Source organism: Saimiri boliviensis, chromosome 7, assembly GCF_048565385.1.
Source record: "Saimiri boliviensis isolate mSaiBol1 chromosome 7, mSaiBol1.pri, whole genome shotgun sequence".
In the NCBI taxonomy this organism is placed as follows: domain Eukaryota; kingdom Metazoa; phylum Chordata; class Mammalia; order Primates; family Cebidae; genus Saimiri; species Saimiri boliviensis.
In genome coordinates, this window is record NC_133455.1 from 8,044,396 (window position 1) to 8,063,531 (window position 19,136).

The 19,136-nt window shown below is 52.3% G+C and overlaps 1 protein-coding gene across 2 annotated transcripts in view; it reads left to right on the forward strand.

Annotated features, from left to right (window-relative positions):
* Positions 1-18,098, forward strand: part of SCARB1 (scavenger receptor class B member 1) — an 84,343-nt gene extending 66,245 nt beyond the window's left edge. Inside the window, exons 10-13 of one of the 2 annotated variants that reach the window (XM_003937101.4) lie at positions 6,854-6,905; positions 7,769-7,915; positions 11,398-11,526; positions 16,529-16,617. In XM_003937101.4, the coding sequence (XP_003937150.1) occupies positions 6,854-6,905; positions 7,769-7,915; positions 11,398-11,526 (328 nt within the window). In that variant the 3' untranslated portion in view covers positions 16,529-16,617. Of the gene's footprint in view, positions 1-6,853; positions 6,906-7,768; positions 7,916-11,397; positions 11,527-16,528 lie in introns of both variants that reach the window. The other variant, XM_003937102.4, reaches the window with a different exon arrangement.
* Positions 18,099-19,136: the final 1,038 nt, after the last annotated feature.

Below are 19,136 nucleotides of genomic sequence, written 5' to 3' on the forward strand. Positions count from 1 at the left end.
GCTCTCATATACATGGGATCATATGCTCTCATATACACGGGATCATACGCACTCATATAAATGGAATCATACGCTCTCATATACATGGGATCATATGCTCTCATATACACGGGATTGTATGCTCTCATATAAATGGAATCATATGCTCTCATATAAATGGAATCATATGCTCTCATATACATGGGATCATATGCTCTCATATACACGGATCGTATGCTGTCATTTACACGGGATCATATGCTCTCATATACGTGGGATCGTATGCTGTCATTTACCTGGGATCGTATACTCTCATATACATGGGATTATACGCTCTCATATACACGGGATCATATGCTCTCATATACACAGAATCATATGCTGTCATGTACACGGGATCATACGCTCTCATATAAATGGAATCATATGCTCTCATATACACGGGATCATACGCTGTCATATACATGGGATCATATGCTGTCATATAAATGGAATCATATGCTCTCATATAAATGGAATCATACGCTCTCATATACACGGGATCATATGCTCTCATATACATGGGGTCATATGCTCTCATATACACGGGATCATATGCTCTCATATACACAGAATCATATGCTGTCATATACACGGGATCATATGCTCTCATATAAATGGAATCATATGCTCTCATATACACGGGATCATATGCTGTCATTTACACGGGATCATACGCTCTCATATACATGGGATCATATGCTCTCATATACACGGGATCATATGCTCTCATATACACAGGATCATACGCTCTCATATACATAGGATCATACGCTATGTGGTCTTTGCGTCTGGCTTCTTTCATTTAGGATCGTGTTTTCAAGGTTCATGTTGTAGCATGGATCAGTACATTTCATGGCTGGATAATATTCCATTGTCTGGATAGACCACATTTATTTATCAGTTGATGGACGTTTGGGTTGTTTCCACGTTTTGGCCATTATGGATAATGCAGCTGTCAATGCTCCTGTTGAAGCCCGGTGTGGACATCTGTTCCCATTTTCCTTAGGTGCGTGCCGAGGGATGGAATGGCTGGGTCCTATGTTAACGCTTTGTTTAACTGTTTGAGGAATGGCACAGCCTCTGCCCCATTCCCATTCTTACCAGCAGCGCTCAGGCTCCCGCTTCCTCCCACGTGTACCCGCACTCGCCGTGACATTAGCTCTGCTAGAACTTGTTGAGGGATTATACTGGCTTGTCGCCATGTCAGTGTCTGGACTTTTTAGCATATTTGAAATAGTTTTGTTTTAAAAAAATTCTCTTAGAAAAACCCGTGGGTTGCAGGAATGCGAGCCTCTATTCAGCTTTATCCAATGCCTCTCGGCTGGAAAGAATCACACTTTGTCAGAGAATGGCAGGGAGTAATAGCTGTCAGCTCATTTCCTTCATCCTGTCCCTGCATTTGATTTTTGTATTTTGAGGCCACTTCGGGGATTTGTTCTCGGTGGATTTGTGGGTGGTGAAACAGCCCGAGGCACAGAAGAGGCGTTCCCAACCCGAGTCTTCCTTCTGGTTCCACCACGTGGCACCTGGGCTGCTAACTGGGATGCAACTGGGGCCAAGTGGGTGACCCAGATAGAAGAGGCCACCTGCGGCCGAGGACACAGCCCCTTCCCAGCACCCGCTGACGGTGGCCCCGTGGAGATGTGGGCTCAGTGTGGCCATGTCCTCTGCATCTTTCCAAAGGATCTCCAAATCTGGATTTGGAGGAGATCTGTCCATTTTTATTTTTTGGAAGGTAATTCATATTCTTTATTCGAGACAAAGTCTTGTTCTGTCGCCCAGGCTGGAGTGCAGTAGCATGATCTCAGCTCACTGCAACCTCTGCCTCCCGGGTTCCAGTGATTCTGCCTCAGCCTTCTGAGTAGCTAGGATTACAGGTGCTCACCACACCCAGCTAATTTTTGTATTTTTAGTGGAGACGGGATTTCACCAAGTTGGCGAGGCTGTTCTCGAACTTCTGACCTCAGGCTGTTCTCGAACTTCTGCCTTCCAGAGTGCTGGGATTACAGGCATGAGCCACGGCGCCCGGCCTAATTCACATTCGGACACACGGTTCATGTGGGCAGCTGGCCTGTGCTCTGCCAGTGACCTGTGCACCGGCTGCTGTGGGCCACTCACCCAACCTCTCTGGGCCTCATGGCTGCTGACTTCCCTGCGGACTGGTAACAAGGCGCTCCAGAGAAGTGGTCTCAACAGCGGATATTGAGGGCCACGAGGGATGGCCGTGGGAAAAGTGTAGAGACTCAGCTGCCAGGAAGCAGAGCTGTCTCGTGACCTGTCGGGGGAGCTTCTGTGCTCCTTGCTCACTAGATAAAGGCAGTGGTGTCGCATGTCACTTGCATACAATTCCCATTGGTTCTTACAAAGTCTTTCAGAGGAAAGCAGCCAAAGTGGACGGCCCCGCGCACTGTCTTTCCACTGTGGCTCGTCCTCTGCAGGTGATAGTGTGTGCCCACTTCACTATGCAATACCCTGCAAACAAGGGGTTCCAGAGACCTCCAATAATTGTGATTGGGGGATCTGAGCCTTATTTTATTTTATTTTTTTAAGATGGGGTTTCACCATGATGGCCAGGCTGGTCTTGAACTCCTGACCTCAGGTGATCCACCCACCTCAGCCTCCCAAAGTGCTAGGATTACAGGCGTGAGCCACCACGCCCGGCTATTTTTTATTTTTTAAGACAGAGTCTCTCTCTGTCGCCCAGGCTGCCATGCAGTGGTGCAATTTTGGCTCACTGCAACCTCTGCCTCCTGGGTTCAAGCAATTCTCCTGCCTCAGCCTCCTGAGTAGGTGAGATTACAGATGCCCGCCACCCCACCCAGATAATTTTTGTATTTTTAATAGAGACGGGGTTTCACCATGTTTGCCAGGCTGGTCTCAAAACTCCTGACCTCAGATGATCCACCCGCCTTGGCCTCCCAAAGTGCTGAGATTATAGGTGTGAACCACTGTGCCCGGCCTGTGACTGGGGGATTTGAGCCTTTTGTGCTGACTTTGGCACCCGCCCCTAGTGACTTCCACCTCCCATCCCTACTGCTGTGCATGGTGAAGTGACAGGATATTTGTGTGTCCATTTCTTTACTGGGATTGAACAATAATAATAATAATAATAATAATAATAAATGTGTCAAGCGCTTTTACATGCTGGGTAGTTTTCTAAGCACGTTACTCAGATCACTGCACCGGATCCTCCCTAGAGCCTTAGGAGGAGTTATATAATAATATCTCCCTTATACAGGAAGCGACAGAGAGAGACTCAGTAGCATGCCTAAGGTCACAGAGCTCGCAAGTGGCTGTGTCAGGGGTCCCCGAGGCCACCACAGTCTTGATGATTTGCTGGGAAGCCTCAGGACACAGCATGCGGTTGTACACATGGCTGGGATTTATTACAGTAAACGGATTCAAAGCAGATCAGCAAAGGGAACAGCCACAGGAGGCCAAGTCAAGAGGAAAGCAGGCGCCAGCTTCCAGAGCCCTCTCCCGAGGAGTTGCCCAATTCCTGCTGTAGGCAGTTGTGACAACCCACGTGACATGTCATCTGCCAGAGAAGCTCGTTAGAGAGACTCAGTGCCCAGGGTTTTTACTGGGGGCTGGTCACGTGGCCACCCTCTGCCTGGCAGGTACCGAAATTGCAGACCCTCAAAAGGCCAGCAGGTGTTCGGTATCAACCACGTTACTTGTACGGATTGCTCAGGCACAGTGAGCCGTCCTTGTCAGTTAGGGAGCAGTGGGGACCCTCCGAAATCCAGGCTCCCAGACGCCAGCCCTGGGCCAGCCTTGCCAGCAGCCCGTGTGAGGAGGGAAGGCTTGGGACCGCCACAAGAACACGCGCCTGCACGGCAACCCAGGTGGGATTCGAACCCAGGCAGGGAGCTCGAGTGTGCGACATTAACCACCTCGCCACACTGCCTTTTCTGCTAGACACCTGCAGTGTGTCTGGGTCCGAGCTGGGGAAGTGGTGAGCCAGCCCACCCTGCTGCTCAGTACTGGGTGTGAGTTGCTGTATTCACTTCCTGTTGTTGCTGTCACAAATTTGCCACAAATGTCCTGGCTCACTTTTAAAGACTGTCTGACAGTCTGAAGTCCGAAGGGGCCCAGCAGGGCTAAGATCAAGGTGTCGGCAGGCCTTGTTCCTTCCGCAGGCTCTGGGGAAGGACCTGTGTCTTGCCGTTTTCAGCTTCTAGAAGCTGCCTACTACCATCCTGAGCGCATGACCTTCATCCTAAGCCTCCCTGTTTTTCCTTTTTGTTTGTTTATTGTTGTTGAGACAGAGTCTCGCTCTGCTGTCTAGACTGGAGTGCAGTGGCACGATCCATAGTTCACTGCAGCCTCAACCTCCCGGGCTTAGGTGATCCTCCCACCTCAGCCTCTTGAGTAGCTGGGACTACAGGCACGTGCCACCACGACCTGCTAATTTTTTTTTTCTTTTTTTTTTTTTTTTTTTTGGAGAGATAGGGTCTCACTATGTTGTCGGGGCTGGTCTTGAACTCCTGGGCTCAAGTGATCCTCCCACCTTAGCCTCCCAAAGTGCTGGGATCCGAGATGTGAGCCACCGCGCCTGGCCTCTCCCTCTTTAAAGCCAGCAACGTAGTGTTGTTCCAGTTTCTCCCTGCCTCTAACCTCCTGCTTCCCTCTTTTTAAAAATTTAGTTTTTTGGCTGGGGGTGGTGTCTCACACCTGTAATCCTTGAACTTTGAAAGGCCAAGGTGGGTGATCACAAGGTCAGGAGTTCGAGACCATCCTTGCTAACATGGTGAAACTCCATCTCTACTAAAAAAAAAAAAAAAAATAGCCAGGTGTGGTGGCGTGCGCCTAAAATCCCAGCTACTCGGGAGGCTGAGGCAGGAGAATTGCTTGAACCCAGGAGGCAGAAGTTGGAGTGAGCCAAGATCGTGCCACTGCACTCCAGCTTGGGTGACAGAGCGAGACTCCATCTAAAAAAACAAATTTGTGTGTTTTTTTAGGTTTTTTAAAAATTTATTTTTGTGTTTTTCATTTTCTCTCTCTTGCCTGATTGCTCTGGCTAGGACTTCCTGCTTCTCTCTTAAGGACTCTTGAGATACTCCAGGACACTCTTTCCATCTCAGAGCCTTGTAGTCACATCTGCTGTGTGTCTGGGTCTGCGCTGGGGAAGTGGTGAGCCGGCCCACCCTGCTGCTCAGTATTGGGTGTGAGTTGCTGTATTCACTTCCTGTTGTTGCTGTCACAAATTTGCCACAAATGTCCTGGCTCACTTTTAAAGACTGCATTCCAGGCATCTGAAAGGGAGGAGGGAAAAAAGGCTCACCTCCCAGCTGTGAAAGCTTCTTTTTAAGCAGCCTTCCCAGCCGTCCCACGTAACGCTTCTGCAAACATCTCTAACCAGAACTTGGTCACAGAGCCTTGCTTGCCACAAGAGAGGCTGAGATGGAGTCTTTAGCTGGGTGAATTGCCATCCTGAGTAAAACGTGGGTTCTGTTTCTGAAAGGGATCAATGGATTTTGGCTGGGTCACTGGTTTTCTCTACCCTGTAGGAGACGTGAGTTTTAAATTTAAAAAGATTATTATCAAATTGTGAAGCTCTTTGCCAGAGGAGATTCCTTCCAGCAGCCCATCAAAACACTGGTTCCGTAAGCCCACTGCCGTCGAGTGCCATGGCTTCTCTTCCTCGGGGGTATATGCCACAACCCCCAGTGGATGCCTGAAACTGGGGTAGTGCTGAACCCTATGCAGCATGTACTATACTTCTTCCTACACACACACATCTATGATAAAGTTAATTTGTGGCCGGGCGTGGTGGTTCACGCCTGTAATCCCAGCACTTTGAGAGGCTGAGGCAGGTGGAACTCCTGAGGTCGGGAGTTCGCCACTAGCCTGGCCAACATGGTGAAACCTCGTCTCTATTAAAATACAAAAAAATTAGTCGGGTGTGGTGGCAGGTGCCTGTAATCCCAGCTACGGGTGGCTGAGGCAGGAGAATTGCTTGACCTGGGAGGCAGAGGTTGCCGAGAACACACCATTGCACTCCAGCCTGGGAAATAAGAACGAAACTCCATCTCAAAAAAAAAAAAAAAAAAAAAAAAGTTAATTTGTAAATTAGGCATAGCAGCAATTAACAATAACTAAGAATTGGGTAATTGTAACAATATACTATAATAAAAGTTATGTGACTGTGATCTCTCTCTCAAAGTATCTTATTGTACTGTACTGAGCATAAGAAATGGCAGAAATCAAAACCATGGATAAGGAGGGATGACTAAGGTTGCAGAATCAAGTCCCTTCTGGCCCCAGAGCTTATGCTCACAGGTTCAAAGATGCGTGATGTCAAACAGCCCTATGGCAAAACATCTCACCTGATCATGAGGTCAAGGGTTCGAGACCAGCCTGACCAACATGGTGAAACCCTGTCTCTAAAAACAAAAACCAAAAATTAGCTGGGAGTGGTGACACACACCTGTAATTCCAGCTACTCCGGAGGCTGAGGCAGGAAAATCACTTGAACCTGGGAAGCAGAGGTTGCAGTGAGCCAAAATCGTGCCACTGTACTCCAGCCTGAGCGACAGATTAATACTCTGTCTCAAAAAAAGAAAAAAGAAAAAAAAATACATCTTTTAAAGAATCGAAGTTAGTCTTATTTAGTAGCATTATTGAGGGCTATAGACAGACCTACAGCGTGGGGACAGTTTTGTCACGTGGCTCCTAAAGGGTTTCTGCTCATTGTTTGTATTTGGTGGTGGGGGTTTAGCGTGTGCAAAATCCTGCTGAACCTGTTTAGAGGTTGTATTCAAGCAGATTATATCAAGGTTGGGGTGTAAGACTTTGTCTCACACATCTATGTCTTGCTTATTTCCAGACAAACTGGGAAGATTGAGCCGGTGGTCCTGCCGCTGCTCTGGTTTGCAGAGGTAAGGGTGTGTTGGGCACGGGATCAGGAGCTTTTCTTAGGAGCCAGTGTGGGCCTTTGAGGCGGGGTGGGGAGCAGCTTGTAGAAGGGGAGAGGGCTGAGGCAGGGTAACCGGAATGTGACATGGACCGGCCTATCAGAAACCTCACACCGTCCAAGCGCCCTATGTCAGTTATCCCACCGAGTTGAAAGGGATCCCTTGCGATGGGGAAGACAGAAGCTCATGAAGCAGTAAAGTCCCTGACCCTGGGTATAAAGAGGCATGTGACCTCCTCTCCTGAGAGAAAGGGATTTGGTTTCCAAGGTATCAGCTTTTCACTGAAACTTACTTCTCTCCTAGCTTTTCAGAATTCCTTCTGGCCTAGCCTATTTTATTTTCTGTATTGTTTCTTGCCTACCTCATTTTAAATCAGGCTGAGCTAATGGCCAGGATAGACAAGCCTCCGAATGTCAAGTTCACTCCCTGCTCACAGCCCAATCTGAAGGGGGTGGACTGGGAGGCAGAACTCTGTTCCCTGCAGTAATTCAGGGCTCCAGGATCCTTTCCGTCTGGGGGCCCCGCCCTCCTGTGATCGTCCATTCAGTGGTGGGGAGATGGAGAGTCACCTGAGGCCAGGCCCACCTCCCGTTGGTCAGGACAGGATCACATGGCCCTGACCAACTGCAAGGGGGTCTGGGAATTGTAGTCTTAACCTTGTGTCCTGGAGGGAGGAGGTCCCTGGCTGGCTCCAACACAGGCTTTAGCTGGGTAGCTTGAAATGGGGAAGGGCTGAGGCGGGCACAGAGGAAGGTGTTGGGTGGCATTTGCAATGTAGCCCACAGCCTGTGGCCCCAGATCATGTGTTTGTCATTCTGCCTCCTCAGAGCGGGGCCATGGAAGGGGACACACTGCACACGTTCTACACCCAGCTGGTGTTGGTGCCCAAGGTGATGCACTATGCCCAGTACGTGCTCCTGGCACTGGGCTGCATCCTGCTGCTGGTCCCTGTCATCTACCAAATCCGGAGCCAAGTAGGTGCTGGCCAGAGCGTGGCCCTGGCTGACAGCCATTTGCTTGCTTGCTGGGGGAGAGGGGCTCAGGTCAGACCCCCTGGCCAACCGCGACCTGGAGCCCACCTCCAGCAGCGGTCCTGCGCCTCTGCCAGAGTGGGAGTGGTCACTGCTGGGGGCTGCACTGCACGCTTGTGTCTTTTGCATGCTGCATTGCCACTACTCTGCCTGTTCTGGAAGGCCCGGGACCCCCTCTTGAAGGGGTTGCAGGTGGACTTTGAGTAATGAGACCTGGTACTTGCATCATTCATTCATCAAGTCAGCACCCGGGGATGCCAGGCTCCGGTAGGGGCAAGGGGACAGCACTGGAGGAGACAGCTGAGGTCCCTGCCCTGGGTGATTGAGAGGGGATGGCATTCTAGCTGGGAGAAAGATGAAAACGAAGCAAATCAGCAGAAAAGATAATTTCACCATGATAGGAAATGCGAAGGGCTACAGCCATGACATCAAATAGAAATGCAGCATGAGGCCAGGTGCGATGGCTCCCGCCTGTAATCTCAGCACTTTGGGAGGCTGAGGCGGGCGGATCATGAAGTCAGGAGATGGAGACCATCCTGACCAACATGGCAAAACCCCATCTCTCCTAAAATACAAAGAATTAGCCAGGCATGGTGGCTCGCACCTGTAATCCCAGCTACTCGGGAGGCCGAGGCAGGGAAATTGCTTGAATTGGGGAAGCGGAGGTTGCAGTGAGCCAAGATCACACCACCGCTCTCCAGCCTGGTGACAGAGCAAGAGTCCGTCTCAAAAAAAAAAAAAAAAAATACACTCATGAGCCACGTGTGAGGTTTTCAGTTTAAATTTTCTAATAGCCACTTAACAGCCAAAGGAAACAGGTGAAATTAATTTTATTTAACCCAAATATATCCAAAGTCTTATCACTTCAATACGTAATCAGTGTAAAAGATGTCAATATTTTTGCAGTGTTTTTCTTTTTTTGCATGAAGTCTTTGCAATCCTGTGTGTGTTACACACGTGCAGCAGGTCTCAATTTGGACAGGTCCCATTTCAAGGGATCACCAGCCTTAAGCAGCTTTCAGACTGGACAGTGCATGTCTGGGGCACGTGGGGACAAGGACAGATAGAGCTTCAGGAAGGCCTCTAGGAAGAGGTAGATAGTGAGCTTTGATGTGGAGGCCAGGGAGGCACTCGGCACAGAGCCACAGGAGGAATGCTGCCAGGAGCGGCCAGTGCAAAGGCCCTGGGGCAGGGATGGGCAAGGCAAGTCAGAGGATCAGGCAGGGCCAGGGTGGCTGGCGGGGAGTGACGGCAGGGACGGAGGTAGGAGGTGGTGTCTGAAAGTAGGCAGGCCAGGCCTCCCGAGGCCTTGTGGTGCAGAGTGAGCAGTTTGGAACTGATTCTAGGGGTGACACAGCCCTTGGAGCCTTTTAAAGAGGGGAATCACTAGGTCAGCTGCTGGCTGGGTACAGGCTCTGGGGCTGGGACAGGTAGAAGCCTGGGCTCAGTGGGGAGGCCCCAGCTGGTGAGAAAGTCAGTGGCTTGAACAGGATGGGGCAGCTGCCATCAGGAGGGAATGGAAGTGGGGAAGAGCTTCAGACCTTCAGACGCAGGAGGAAGAGGGGTGACAACAGTGGCCCTCCTTGCTTTGGGGTCATTTATGTATTCACTGATGGCATTCACTGCCAGGCGCTTTGCACAGGTCAGGGGATACAGAAATGACCAGAACATGAGGTCTGCCGCAAAGATGGGCAAGCCGGGCCTTTAGGCAAGCTACCCGGTGACACAAAGGCCAGGAGAGCATCACAGAGCTCAAGGGGCAGTGGAGACAGGGGACCGGCTGCCGTGGTAAGGGAAGGGATGCCGCCCCCTGGCAGGGCATCGGGAAGGGCTGTTTTTGGATGCAGACCAGAAAGCCACCCTCTGAGGTGGCCCCCACCTGCGTTGTCCCGGGGCCACAGGCTACGGCCTTCCGAGGGGCCCTGGGGCCACCCCACTGCCCTGCTGGTCTCGGCTCCTCTGCCGCACTTGCTTCTCTAGCTCTGGTGAACGATTCTCCTCTACCCTTTCTCGGGAGGCTCACGTGCTTCCATGCTTGCGTGCTGGGTGAGAATAACGCGTTCTTGGTTCTTCACCTTGGCTTTCAGACCTGAAACCCAACTTTCCTTCCAAATTCCTGTCCTCGGGCGGAGAAGGTTTCCATGGTGCGAGGTGGTGACCTGGACACCAGCTGTCACCACGTTGCTCCTCTAGGGTTTGAGCTCCCGATGAACAGTGACCGTTGGGTCCCACCAGCCCTTTTGGGTTCCCCCTTCTCTGTTACTGCCCACCGGGGGGAGCCAGGACCCAGCAGGGCTGTGACTTCAGCAAGCAGAAGGGAACTCCTTCCAGTTTCTAGACTGAATTATGTAGGGAGGAGAGAAGGAATCAGAACCCACGCTCCCAGATCGTAAATACCTTCCCGTGGCAGAGCATCACATGGGTGTCCACAGGCAAGGATGCACAGCCACACAAGGGGGTCCCTGGGGACTGGCTGAGGGGCTGGGCCAGGAGAGGCCACAATGGCCTCATCCCTCTGTCCCCTTCTGTCTCTCTCCAAATCGTCCATCAGAATGGGGACAGGGAAGGAGGGTTAGGAAGCACAGGATCTCTAGGATCGGGCTGGGATCCCTTTCCCTGCCGCATCCCCCAAATCAGCGTCCCAGCCTCAAATCCAGTACGAATGCCACGATCAGCAGTGTGGCCCCCGTCCCTGCAGGTTTTATTGGAGGCCACGTAAGTGAAATTTATCCCGTTACGTGTGTTTTGATTTAGCAGGGCCTTACTTATCAGTTTTTATGTAATTTGCCCTGATTGTTTAAAAAATCACATGCTGGTAAACTCAGCATATTTTAATTTCTCTTTAGAGAATTTTTTCTTCTTGAGTCAGGTATGGTGGCTCTTGCCTATAATCCCAGCTACTCGGGAGGCTGAGGCAGGAGGATCTCTTGAGCCCAGGAATTGGAGGCTGCAGTGAGCCGTTGCTCCGTTGCACTCCAGCCTGACAACAGAGTAAGACCTTGTCTCAAAAACTAAAAAAAGAAAGAAATGTTTCTTCTCAAGTCATTCTTAAAAAAAAAAAAAAAATCAAAAGCATTTTAACAGAACAGTCTGTTGGTTGTAAACAGCCCCAGCTCAGTCCACTGGCTGTCGGCCTCCGGGGCGTGTCTCCCCACCCTGCTTCCTCACTGGGTCACCTTTTCAAGTGGCCGAGCCCTTTTCAGCTAGGCTTGTCCGCCTCCCAGGTGAGTTTCCCAAAAATGCTTGCACTCCGTCTAACAGCAGCGGCTGCCCACCTCTCCACCCCTGCAGGCGTTGAGGGTTGTTGAACTCTAAACCTCTGTACCTCTCCTGTTTACTCTTTGCCTTTTCAAATCAAAGAACCATGTACGACCTTTTTCATGTGGCTTCAACGTCAACTATAAATTAGCTTGGTTATCTTCTAGGAGAAATGCTATTTATTTTGGAGTAGTAGTAAAAAGGGCTCAAAGGATAAGGAGGCCATTCAGGCCTATTCTGAATCCCTGATGACATCAGCTCCCAAGGGCTCTGTGCTGCAGGAAGCCAAACTGTAGGTGGGTACCAGGTAACGCCATGCGCCTCCCCGCCCCTTCCCACCTCAAGTAGAATGCTGGCGGCTTCAAACACTTGGGGTCCTGCTCATTCCTTCAGCCTCGACTTCACCGGGAGTATGTACAGACGGAAGATGCCTATTTGTGTATTTCACTTTTGGAGAAACTACTGCCTCCTGTTCTGAGTGAATAGCAGTTTCTTTGATTCCAGAGGGGAGCTGGTGTTCCGCGGGCGGGTGCCTGTTTGCAAGGTCATATTAGGAAGGCAAGAGCAAGTCTTAGGCCTGCTGCTTCTCAAATCTCTGTGCAGTAGACTGTCCTGGGGAAGTTTGCTAGAATGCAGATCCCTGGGCTGTCTTCTAGCCTCCTGGTATAGAATCGTGGTAGAATCTGTATTTTAATGGGCCCTAATGAGATTCTGATGTCAAAGCTATGTTTGAGAAACACTGATCTGAATCTGGGATGACTGGCTGGGTGTGGAGGCTCACATCTGTAATCCAGTACTTTGGGAGGCTGAAGCGGGTGGATCATTTGAGGTCAGGAGTTCGAGACTAGCCTGGCTGACATGGCGAAACCCTGTCTCTAGTAAAAATACCAAAAAAAAAAAAAGGCCAGGCATGGTGGCTCATGCCTGTAATCCCTGCACTTTCGGAGGTCGAGGCAGGTGAATCATGAGGTCTGGAGTTTAAGACCAGCCTGGCCAACATGGTGAAACCCCGTCTCTACTAAAAATATGAAAATTAGCTGGACGTGGTGGTGTGTACCTATAGTCCCAGCTACTCAGGAAGCTGAGGCAGGAGAATCACTTGAACCCGGGAGGTGGAGGTTGGACTGAGCCAAGATCACAGCCACTGCACTCCAGCCTAGGCGACAGAGCGAGACTCCATCTAAAAATAAATAAATAAATAAAAATACAAAGAAATGAGCCAGGTGTGGTGGTGCACACCTGTAATCCCAGCTACTCAGGAAGCCAAGGCAGGAGAATTGCTTGAACCCAGCAGATGGAGGTTGTGGTGAGTCAAGCTTGTGCCACTGCATGCCAGCCTGGGTGACAGAGCGAGACTCCATCTCCAAAAAATAAAAATAAAATAAAATAATAACTAACTAACTAAATAAATCTGGGATGACTGGCCAAGAACAAAGAATGTAGGCATCAGTTGAACACCAACTGTATACTTGGGACTGGATCTGAGGGTATGTTTGCCGGATTGAGCACAAACAGAGAAACACAAGAGCCACAGAAGGGTGTCTGTTAAAGATGAACTTCCGGTAAGCAGTGAATTATTATTATTATTATTATTTTTGGAGATGGAATTTTGCTCTCGTTGCCTAGGCAGGAGTGCAATGGCGCGATCTTAGCTCACTGCAACCCCCACCTCTCAGGTTCAAGTGATTCTCCTGCTTCAGCCTCCTGAGAAGCTGGGATTACAGGCATGTGCCACCATGCCTGGCTGGTTTTGTATTTTTAGTGGAGATGGGGTTTTCTCCATGTTGGTCAGGCTGGTCTCGAACTCCCGACCTCAGGTGATCCACCCACCTTGGCCTCCCAGAGTGCTGGGATCACAGGCATGAGCCACCGCGCCTGGCTGTGGTGAATACTTTTTATTCGTGTGATGATAGGACACACGCCTACTGGAAACCCATCTGTGGTTCACCTGAAATTCACATTGAACCAGGCGTCTTGATTTTCTGTGGCAGCCGTATCTGTCGGGGAGTAGGCTTCTGCCCCTGGGGGGGTCTCCATTTCCTTGGCCAGGCTCTGTAGGGCTGTGGTCTTGGGAGAGCCGTGGCCGGGGACGGCATCCTTGCCAGGGGAGGTGACGGGCAGAGCCACAGGCCCTACAACTTAGGCTTGGGCAGGGGTGAGTCACTCTACAGTGGTGCCTCTGATAATAGCTGTTATTTTAGTTTTTGAAAAATGTGCTGCCCTCGAGGCTTCTGAGGCTGGGCCTACTTGTGTGAAAAGAGCTTTCCAGGGAGCTGCATTGTAGGGACACAAGACACCAGCCCGCTCTTTGGGGCCAGTTGGCTGCCTCCAGCTCATCTCACTTGCCAGGGCTGGGCAAGGAAACCAAAAGGAAGATGCCAAGGAGTGGGCGTTGGCAGGCGCTGCCAGCCTGTGTCCCAGTCAAGCTCTGGGGGGCCCTTCCTGCCCATCTGGGAGTAGGGGGCAGGGGAGTGTTCATATCAGGAGAGAACCCTTCCCGGGACAGGGTCCCCAGGCCCCTCTTCCCTTCCTCCCTCCCAGGATTCCTCCAGGACACTGTGTGCTGAGCACGGTGTGGCCCCATTGGTGCCCCCGCTCCTTCCAGATTCTGCTCCCTTCTGTAGAAACTTGCTTGGGATTCTCAGGGTGCAGGGGTGGGGCCCGTCCGCTGTAGAGCTGGGAGTTTTTCAGTCTCAGCACAGATGGAGTGGCCAGGGCCCCATGGCTGCACCTCCCTGGACGTTACCAGGATGGCCTGTCATCTGCCCCGCAAACAAAACTGGGGTCTCCTCTTTATTTTGCCAACAGAATCCAATTTTTAGGTGATTAAACAAGTGTTTGACTTGAAAAGACTCTCCTACCCTGCCTTCTGGAAGGTCTCAGGCCCAGCACTCTAGACCCCCTAGGCACGGGTAACGGGGGGTGCCCAGCCCAGTACTCTGACCCCCTAGGCATGGGTAACGGGGGGTGCCCAGCCCAGTACTCTGACCCCCTAGGCACGGGTAACGGGGGGTGCCCAGCCCAGTATTCTGACCCCCTAGGCACGGGTAACGGGGGGTGCCCAGCCCAGTACCCTGACCCCCTAGGCATGGGTAATGGGGGGTGTCCAGCCCAGCACCCTGATCCCCTAGGCACGGGTAACGGGGGGTGCCCAGCCCAGTACCTTGACCCCCTAGGCACGGGTAACGGGGGATGCCCAGCCCAGCACCCCGATCCCCTAGGCATGGATAATAGAGGGGTGCCCAGACCAGCACCCCGATCCCCTGGGCATGGGTAATGGGGGATACAGTGTCCACCAGTGGTCGGCTTCAGCTTGGGGTGGGTCCCTGGGTGGTGACCCGTGGTCCCCCTGCAGGCCACTGCTGCCCCCTCTTGGGTCCTGTTCTGAGTCTCAGACCTGAGTTCCTGGGCCCCATACCTTGCCCTGTACCTGGATGTGGGGATGGCGCTGAGGGGCTGCCTTGCTTGGGAGAAGGGGCGAAAAGGATGTTTTTATATAAATAAGGAAAGACAGTCCCTCTGGGCCGACGAGGCCCGCTGTAGGCCGGGGGATTGGTAAACAGTGTGTCCACTGGTCTATAGCCCTTCAGCGGGGTGCTTTTGTGCAGTGAACAGCCTGCACAACTGTCCAGGTGCCCTTTCAGGGAGATGATCCTGGACCTTTCTTAGCTTCTCACTGACCTTTCTCCCACTTGAAGTCCGTGTTCCTCAGTGAAACAGAAGTGGCAGGGAGGAGGAGATAGAGGAGGAGGAGGTGGAGGAGGGTGATGGGGTGGAGGGGGGAGGGGATGATGGCGAGGATGGGGAGAAGGGGGAGCAGGAGGGGGAGGAGGAGGAAGAGGAACCTGCTTCCCCCTCTGGCCCTGGAGGCTTTGTTCTATGTGTCTTCCTGCGGAAAGACCAGGGTCTCTCTGACAGCTTGGGGGTGGTTTCCCCTTTCTACTTTTGAGTGAGACTTTCTCAAGTCACGGCTCTTTGGGCCCACATGGCTGAGGTCTAGCCACCCACGGGCATCCTGTGCTGCCCCAGTTGGTGATGTGGGGGCAGTGCTGGCCTCCCTGCTGCCTGGCTCAGTGCCCCAGGCCCTGCCCTCATGCCCGAGGTCTGCCCCAAGCGGGAGTTTGATTTTCCTACCCTGTAGTGAAGCCAGCACAGGTGGGTGGGGGGTTTCCTGCCGCAGGCACGAGGGCAGGGCGGCCTCCGTTGCCCCGGACAAGGGAGGCAGGGGCTTAGCAGGATGAAGCCTCGCCTGACATGCTTATCATCAGCATTATCCGTACTTCTAACTTTTTTTAAGTTGAGAAATTTTCTACAAGTGTCTAACTAGACAAATGACAGTATCCAGGTCCCCTCACCCAGGCCCAGCCGCTGCTCCCAGCTGTCAGTGTTGAAGATTGTCAGCATTTCACGTCCATGGTTTCACTCGTTCCCCGCGTGGCCCTCGTCCCTCCCCACGTCCCACCTCGCCCTGCGCCCCCCGAGCATCCATGGCCAGGAATTTGGCATGTGGATTTGTTTTCTCTGAATCTGCACGATCGGTTTTTGAGTGTGACCAAAGCTGTGTCCCGCCGCTTGTATTGCTGTGTGGCTGGCTTTCCGCTCTCTGTTTTCTGTTCACGAGTGCTGTTCAGGCTGAATACTGTCCTGTGATGTTGGTTTCAAAGTGCAGGCCGGGTGTGGTAGCTCATGCCTGTAATCCCAGCACTTTGGGAGGCTGAGGTGAGAGGATCGCTTGAGCCCAGGAGTTCAAGACCAGCCTGGGCAACATAGTGAGACCTGATCTCCACCAAAAATGAAACAATTAGCCGAGCGTGGTGGTGGCACATGTCATTGTCCTAGCCACTTGGGAGGCTGCAGGGGGAGGATCACTCGAGCGCAGGAGTTCAAGGCCCTGCGGCCCGGGTGGCAGAGAGGGAGCCCATCTCTAAAAAAATAAAACATAAATCAATACATAAACGTGTGTTCTCCTCCTGAGGGAAGAGGTCGCCCAGTTGTCCCGTGCTGACTGCCGCACACAGCCCCCCTGCTGTGCCCCTCACTGTTTTAAGTCTCTTCGGGCCTCAGTTTCTTCATCTCTAAAGGAGGTGGGAGAGGCCAGGCGGGTGCTGAGTGAGATGAAGAGGCCCTTGTGGGGGACATTCCAGGACTCTGGGTTACTCCAGCCTCTTCTCACCTCTGACAGCCTGGTGTCGGGGGTGGTGTCTGTGCTGGGGATGTGGGCACGGGGCCGGGGCGGGGACGAGGGTGGGGTTTGGTGACGGGGCATGGGTGATCACCCAGCTTTGCCTCTCTCCACAGGCTCCTGAGGACACCATGAGCCAGCCAGGCCTGGCCGCTGGGCCTGACCGGCCCCCCAGCCCCTACACCCCGCTTCTCCTAGACTCTCCCAGCGGACAGCCCCCCAGCCCCACAGCCTGAGCCTCCCTGTGGCCCGCGCCTGTTGGACACCCGCACACATGCTGGCACACGCACACGCACACGCGCGTGCAGACACACTCAGGGACGGAGCTGCTGCTGAAGGGACTCGCAGGGAGAGGTGCGTCGACAAGCACCGTTCTGGAACCTTCTCTCCATGTGGCCCACAGGCCTGACCACAGGGGCTGTGGATGCCGCGTCCCCTTCCTTGGGTGAGCCTGGCCTGTCCCGTTCAGCCGCTGGGCCCAGGCTTCCTTCCCTTCAGGGTGAACACTGCCCCACGCAGGTGGGCCAGGCTGGGAGTGCCGGCTTCCTGTGCCAAATTCAGTGGGACTCGGGCCCTGGCCGGGAGCTCTGGCCTTGGTCCACCTGCCCTGCCAGGTGAAGCACCTTCACCCAGGCCTCTGAAAACAACAGGGTGAGCACAAGGTGCCCCACGCAGCTGCCCAGGGGTTCCCACCCACCCTGGCCGGACTTCGGTCTCCCCGACGTCTGCACAGGCACGGCAGCGGGTGTCTGGCGTCCTTTGCCTCCAGCCTATACTGACATCATCCTATGGACTAAGCCGACCACTCCCTGGCTGAAGTGGCAGTGGGCTGTGCCCCCAAGATGCCCCCACCCCCGCACAGAGTCCCTCAGATTTTAGGTGCCCAGGTCGAGGTGGAGAGGCTGGGGGCCCTGCCTGCCAGGTGCTCCTGGACCCTGAGGGAAGCCTGTGACCCTTTTCTACTGGAAGAGAAATGAGTTTTATCGTCTTTGAAAAATAATTCACTATTGAAGTAATAAACCTTTAAAAAAAACGGGACGCTCGCCTCTGTGACAGCCTTGTCCGCTGGGGTCTGCGTGGGGTGGTCTCTGGGAGGTTGTGGGCTCTCCTTGGTCAATAGCTCCTTCCTGGGGGCTGCCAAAAGCATCTCTCCCAGGGCCAGGCTGCTGGCTTCCCTTCCTGTTGTTCTTACATTTCAACCTCGTGCAATTTCAAGTTTCGTATCAATTCTGCATGACTCCGTCCTGGTTTCGAAGCAGCAGGGTCTGCGTCTCCCTCCCACCCCCGACCAGGCCCGCAGCTCCCGGTGCCTTTGCCACTTTGGCACGGGGCGTCTGGATGTGTTTCTGCGCATTTATCTACACATCCTGGAACCCGCGGGGCACGCCCCGGGCTGTTCTAGGCCTTTGCTTTTTGCTTGTTACGTAAATGGTGAAGAAGAGAAGCGGGTAAGAGAACAGATCGGACCTGTTTTCTCCTATTGCCATCGTCATTGCTGATTTAATATGAGCCCGTTTCATCACTATTTAAATGTACCCACTGGGATCTAACTAGGACAGCGAGAGGGTATTCACTGCCAAACGTTTAAAAGAGCACACCGACAAGCTCCTTTATGGCAGAAACATTATGCCCCTTTTCCCTTGAACTGGTATTTCCTTTCTTCTTCCTCCTAAAATTTTATCTAAATTATATATATATATATGAAATATGAAATATATACATGAAATATATATATGAAAAAAATATATATATATGCTGCTTTTAAACCTTTTATTGATCACTCGTGTACTTGTCTGCAACCTAAACTTTTTTTGTTTTATTTCTTGTGACCATCAAGGGTAAGTTTTTTTGGTCTGGGGCTGCCATAACAAACTTCCCGTCAAGGCTGGGCATGGTGGTGCATGCCTGTAATCCCAGCACTGTAAGAGGCCAAGGTGGGAGGATTGCTTGAGGCCAGGAATTCAACACTAGCCTGGATGATAGGGCAAGACCCTCATCTCTACCAAAAAAAAAAAAAAAAAAAAAAAAAAAAGATATGAAAATCAGCCAGGCATGGTGGGCACTCACCTGTGGTCCCAGCTACTCTGAAGGCTGAGGTAGGAGGATTGCTTGAGGCCAGGAGGTTGAGGCTGCAGTGAGCTGTGATCGTGTGCCATTGCACTCCAGCCTGTGAGACAGAGCGGGACACTGTCTCAAAAAGAAAAAATACCATCAACAGGTGGCTTAAACCATTTATTTCTCACAGCTCTGGAGGCTGGAAGTCTGACCAGAGTGCCAGCAGGGTTGAGTTCTGGTGAGGCCTTTTCCTGGCTTGCAGACGGCCGCCGTCCGTCTCCTCACATGGCCTCTCCTCGGTGTGGAGTGGGAAAGAGAGAGGGAGCGCGAGAGCTCTGTGGTATCTCTTCTTTTCGTTTTTGAGATGGAGTCTTGCTCTGTCACCTGGGCTGGAGTGCAGTGGCATGGTCTTGGCTCCCTGCAACCTCTGCCTCCTGGGTTCAAGTGATTCTCCTTCTCAGCCTCCTGAGTAGCTGGGTGGGATTATAGGCACCCGCCACCATGCCTGGCTAATTTTTTTATTTTTAGTAGAGATGGGGTTTCACCACGTTAGCCAGGCTGGTCTCGAACTCCTGACCTTGTGATCCACCCGCCTCAACCTCCCAAAGTTCTGGGATTAAAGGTGTGAGCCACTGCACCCGGCCGGTGTCTCTTCCTCTGAGGACACTG